The sequence below is a fragment of the Octopus sinensis genome, linkage group LG1, assembly GCF_006345805.1.
Source record: "Octopus sinensis linkage group LG1, ASM634580v1, whole genome shotgun sequence".
Lineage (NCBI taxonomy): Eukaryota > Metazoa > Mollusca > Cephalopoda > Octopoda > Octopodidae > Octopus > Octopus sinensis.
The window spans coordinates 170136810-170142817 of NC_042997.1; the positions used below are offsets into that span (position 1 = coordinate 170136810).

At 35.3% G+C, this 6008-nt stretch overlaps 1 protein-coding gene across 10 annotated transcripts in view; it reads left to right on the forward strand.

Annotated features, from left to right (window-relative positions):
* Nucleotides 1–2686, forward strand: part of LOC115210273 (mediator of RNA polymerase II transcription subunit 24) — a 51450-nt gene extending 48764 nt beyond the window's left edge. For all 10 annotated transcript variants that reach the window (XM_036506911.1, XM_036506910.1, XM_036506874.1 and 7 more), the window contains 2 exons: nt 1089–1234; nt 2499–2686. In XM_036506911.1, coding sequence (XP_036362804.1) covers nt 1089–1234; nt 2499–2636 — 284 coding nt within the window. In that variant the 3' untranslated portion in view covers nt 2637–2686. The remainder of the gene's footprint in view (nt 1–1088; nt 1235–2498) is intronic.
* Nucleotides 2687–6008: the final 3322 nt, after the last annotated feature.

Sequence of the window (6008 nt, forward strand, 5' to 3'; positions counted from 1 at the left end):
ACATAGATTGTTGTTGACCATGTCACTTACCTCCTGACTGACTGGGCAAGTCAAAGATTATGCCTCACTTGTAGATTCTGTTTTGGTATATTTTCTGTAGCTAGATACCCTTCCTATCACCAACCATTTTGCAAAGTGCACTCAGAGTGCAACAAAGATTGTAATATTACTTGTGGAGGCACGTGACTTAGTGGTTAGGGTGTCAGCATCATGATCATAAGATTGTGGTTTCGATTCCTGGACCGGGTGACGCGTTGTGTTCTTGAGCAAAACACTTCATTTCACGTTGCTCCAGTCCACTCAGCTGGCAAAAATGAGTAACGCTGCGATGGACTGGCGTCCTGTCCAGCTGGGGAACACATACGCCATAGAAACCGGGAAACTGGGCCCATCAGACATCATAACCTCTTTTACTAAAGAGGTTATGATGTCTTCAACAAGACTAAAATGTTTTCTCTATGCTACATCCTTTCTGTTCGTTTGTCAACCATTTTACAGAGTGTACTGGGTACATTTTATCATGGTCTCAGCACTAGAGAAGCCACACAAATACTAGATATATGATTTGCTAGTTTATTAAGTAGATATTTGGCTCAAAATCAGTGAGTGGAGTCAACCTTAGAAAATAATAAACTAACATAGACTCTTGGAAGAAAGTTGTGCATGGTATTCATCAATGGTATGAATTTCCACTTCCAAACATCTTTCAGAAAATGGCTCTATTGTATGCAGAAAGTGAGTAAAAACTTTGTTGACTGTTTATGTACTTTTTTTTATTATAAGTTATAGATATCTTACATTGACTAGGTGACATCGTATTGGAGATGAAGGAAATAGTTGTGTAATGGGTTAAGTATATAGAAACAGAGTGAGAAGTTTAGGGATGATTATATAGATTTAATGTTTTGATGAGGAGATGCACTATATGACATATTTGTTGGAAATTGCCTGACTTTGAACTATGTTCAGATCTAATTCTTATGACTGTATATGTGCGAAGTAGGAGAAGATTAAATATTTACTCTATCAACTGATATCTTTGAAGTTAAATTTTCGTAATATTCAAATATTTTCTTTCCTCTCAATAGTGAATCTCATGAGGATGATGAACTCACTCTTACATAGCAGTATAATCAGCCCTCGAACTGGTTTTGTAGCTGCACTTATTGAAGAAGCAGTACGATGTGGCAGGCAATATTCTCGTCTTATTCTTCAATTCATGCCTCAAGGAATGGTAGGTTTACAACGTTATTTTTATTTTTTTTTTTTTTTTTATTCTGAAGAAAACAAATGTTATCAATATGTTGAAAAATAATCCCAGAATCACTTCATCAGAAGTGTTTATATGGACTCAATATCTTTACTTTAAAAATTGTATATTAATAATTTGTAGATAGTGTTTGTTTAATTCAATAAATTTTCATTTTATGACATTACATTTGAAATTCATGCTGATATTAGAAAAAAGATTAAGTCCCACCATTCAACCTGTCTGACACTTTCATAAAATGCTTGTAATAATCTAGCCAGACTAAATTGTCTCATCTACCCTACATTTTCTTTAATCCTTCATTGGGGACTGGTTACATTACTAGTAATGGTTTCTTTAATTCAGGAGGAATTTTTTTTCCTTGAAGTATGGAATAACTTTTGAGTTAATGCAGGCATTAAAGCAAATTAATATTTTTTCACTAGTCTAAAATTTGATTATTTTCTAAATAAATACTAGTTATTTTTAGATTGACATTGTATGGTTGGTGTGAGAGGCTAAATCTGGTCTGTTTGAACATAAAACTGGTAGAATAATTGGGTCTGATATGGCCAGTTTAAATACTAATAGGTTAAATCATTGAAAATGTAAAATTAATCACTCCAAATCCTTGGAGAGATTCAAACTTTGTATTGTTAAGTTGCCTTCTGCCATCTGATTGATTGATTGATAATATAGGTAACAATGTAAATGAATCTGTTTTTAGTAGCTAAATGTTTAAGGTACTTGGTTCATAGCCTTTTGGGCATTGATTTATAATTGTTAAATATATATAAAATGTTTCAGTCTCTATAGACAACAACATCAGTAAAAGTGAAGAATATAAACCAAAGCCTTTTAATGAATAGTGTTCCCTAAGAAAGGACTTAGAAATGAAAACAAAGATTTGTCAAAGAGAAACTTTTTATATATATATATATATATATATATATATATATATATATATACTTTTCAATCCAAAGGATGTCAGGAAAATGTCTTTTTAGTCAGATACAAAGTTTGGGATTTATGGAAAAAAGGTAAAAAGAAGTTTGGACATGCATGACCTCCCTAAGCAAATTAGCACCTTAATTAAAAATGATTCAAACTGGGAATCAAAACTAGTTTATGAATTGAATTTGCTGAGTAATTAGAAATTCACTGCAGTGTCTGCCATTATAGAAATAGTAAAAATGAAAATTTCTTGATTATTGACTGTTATAACATTACTGTAAACTTCCTGTTTCAGGTTACTCAGTTATTAAAATGTTTACCAGGATCTCTAACAAATCAACAAATTCTCTCTATATGTGATTTATCCACCACTGTGGGACGTAAAGTAGCAGCTAAAGCAATATACCAAAATGCACAGATGAAAAAAGTATAAAATAACATTTCTTTTTTTTTTTTTTTTTATAAATAAAATTATAAATAATTTTCCCTTGTCTGTTTTTATTTCTTACATTATGATCATCATCATTTTAACCCTTTAGCATTCACATTATTCTGTCAAAAGTAATGCGTATTTATTCACATCGTTTAGAATTAATCATGCATTATCTCATAGCTTTGGGATATTGATGAGGCAACTGTTAATTTTTAGTATGATTTTTTAGGGTTGGTGTGAGAGGCCAGGTTTGGCCAGTTTGAACATAAATATTTAGGCTTCATGTGGCTAGCTTAAATGCTAAAGGGTTAATGTCTACTTTTCCATGCCTGCATAGTTCAGATGAGAGTACAATGGGGATGAGTTTTTACAGTTGGGTGCCTTTCCTGTCACCAACCCTATTTGTTTTGAGGTGAGGTAATAATCACTCAGTCTCTTGAACAACAAACAACCTAGCCATGTTTATGCTGGGAACTGGAAACAAATGGTAGCAGCTGAATGAGCATTTTCTTTACAAAGATCATGCAACATATCAAGTTAAGTTAAGAAACCCAGACATGCTTTTATGGTAGCCTGCAATCGAATGACTGTTATGAAGGACTTTATTACAAACCAGCAAACAAGGGAAATATGAACTCCCACAAACACATACTTGTCCATATTGTTATAAAGTTTGAGTTACAACAATAGTTTCATTTCTTGTAATAACAACAGCACATTTGTCAACACCTTATTTATTTCGTCTCTTTGCTTATTGTTTAATTGGTCACAAGCATGCTATCAAGATTCAGCCAAGTCCTGAGCTTTTTATTCATTAATATATGATCCCAAAACTTAAGACAGGAAGCTAACAGAATTGTTAGCACACCAGGCAAAATGTTTAGTGGCATTTCATCCGTCTTTACATTCTGAGTTCAAATTTCACCATGGTCAGCTTTGCATTTCATCCATTCAAGTTCAACAAAATAAGTCAAGTGCTGGGGTTGATGTAATTGACTTATCTCCTCTCGAAATTGCTGGCCTTGTACCAGAATTTAAAACCAGTATGTGATCCCAAAACTCTTGTTTTGGATTTCCACCTCTGGCTTCAAACACAAACACCATATGTAATAAAAATGTATTTATTGATAATAAAATGATTTTCATCATCATCATCATTTAACATCTATTTTTGGACAGTTTGATTGAAAACTGGTAAGCTGCACCAGGTTCCAGTCTGACTTGGCATGGTTTCTGCAGCTGGATGCCCTTGCTAACACCAACCACTTCAAGATGGTACCTGATTCATAAGAAAGTACTAAAATCATATAAAGTCCTAGTTATAATAATTTTATTTTGTTAGAAAGTTACTAAAATTATAAAGTCTGAACAATAGTAGTTTAATAGAGGAAAACTTCATGTGTCTGCACCTTTTTAACTGCTTCACCCTCCCATCCCCACCTTTAATAAAGAGATTTGATTTACTCCCCTGACTATTCATTACCAACTCTTCCTTTATGTATAGGTACGCAGTTTGAGTATACTCCTTTCCGGCATCCCATGCTGTTATGCATGTGTATAGTATATATTTGTGTGTAATGCATACATATGTAAGATATATACTGGGGGAGTGTATGAAGACACCATCACTGTTTCTCCTTGATGTTGCATCCTCTTAGCTTCTTTTTTCCAGCAAGCTAGAACCCTCCTTATCCCCTTCTTTTCCTCTCCTTTCTTGCAGGTACTTGCCCTTGATAGTTTGTAGGATTGAGGAAAATTGTAATTCATTGAAATAGTAATCATTTAATTGGACATGTATAGGAGCCCTCTGCTAGTTGGCAAGCGTTCACTCAATTTTTTTCCTTTCAGATGCTAACCACAGTACCCACAACTACTCTCCAGCTTTTCCTACAAGTCACAACTTAAGAGCTGCTATAATCAATATTGATTTAATGAAAGGTAGATTTGTTGAAATTCTAGGGCAGAAGCATATAGATGTGTGTTGTGTGCAATAGGTGAAATGGAAGGGGATCTCAGCTAGACTCCTCATGGGCAAGGAACAAAGATAAAAATTCTTTTGGGTGGACAGCAGTGATGGAATGGGTGGTGTAGACAAACTTTTGACAGAAAAACATGATGATAGACTGATTGATGTGATAGGATAATTAAGCTGGGACTAATAATGTCCGATAAAGTACCAGCACCATCTTTACTCATACTGCACAAGCTGGGCTGGCAGATTAACAGAAGGACCAATTTTACAACACCCTTTTGCAGAATAACTCAGTAATGATCTTCTTGTAGTTGGTGACTTCAACAGACATATTGGACAACACCCCATTGGATTCCAGGGCTTACATGGAGGTTACAGCTTTGTTTCTAGAAATGAGGAGAGAACAAGATAGTTGGTGTTCTGTAATGCAATTGAGTCAATGATCAGCAGCACTAACTTCAGGGAACCAGTCAGCCAGCCACCTGATCAGCTATTAGTATGGTGAACATGAAGAATGTACAACCCTTTCATAGGTTCGTGACTTCAGAAAATGGAGGATAATTGGATATTCTTACAGGATATATATGAATATGTTTTTTCATGCATCATCTTGTGGTGCACCTGGACATGTCATAAGTAATGTTTCCTGAGGTCATTAGGTGTTTCAGGCTTTTCAATATCTGACACCCTAACCCAGATGACCCATTTGAGATTGATCACTCTCCAGTTTTGTCCAGTTAGCACTGCCACTTTCAGGGCTTGCACCTCTTGATCCGCAGCCACCCTAAGGAAACCTCCTGTTTCCACAGCCAACTTGATGGCTGACAAGCTTTCTGCATCCCACTTCAATGGGATCACACCTCGCTGATCATTCATTACTTTGGCATTCTCCTCTTACTCTCATTTTCCTACTCAATATGTTTCTCCTAGGGAATGGAGGTTCAACAGAACCACTTGTTTGGATGTTTCTAAAATCAGCACCACTTCCAGCCTTAGTGATGTTGAAGTAACAGTTTCTCAGAGTTTTGGCTGCTTCTCCAGACCAACTTACTGCTCCTAATCTTTTGCCATTGCAAATAAGCCTGCTGTGACATCTTATTCTCAGCAGCCCTGACAAAGGTGATAAACTTCTTTGTTTGTGACAGAGGTACATACAATAACTAATCCCATTTTGGTGGTATGAATCTCAGGTCAACAAAGCTGGAAAAAAGTGTTTGATTTCGCACCAGTTGTTTCGTTTTTGCTACTTTTATCTTTTTGTGTCTCACTAACATTTCTTTCTCTCAAATTTGGCTTTCTTCCTTCCCCCCATGTCCTCTTAGTCTTCTTCCTCGATCTTCTGTTCGCAACAATTCAGTCAATCCCAGGTCGTACACACAATCTCAAATATATTAGCAGAT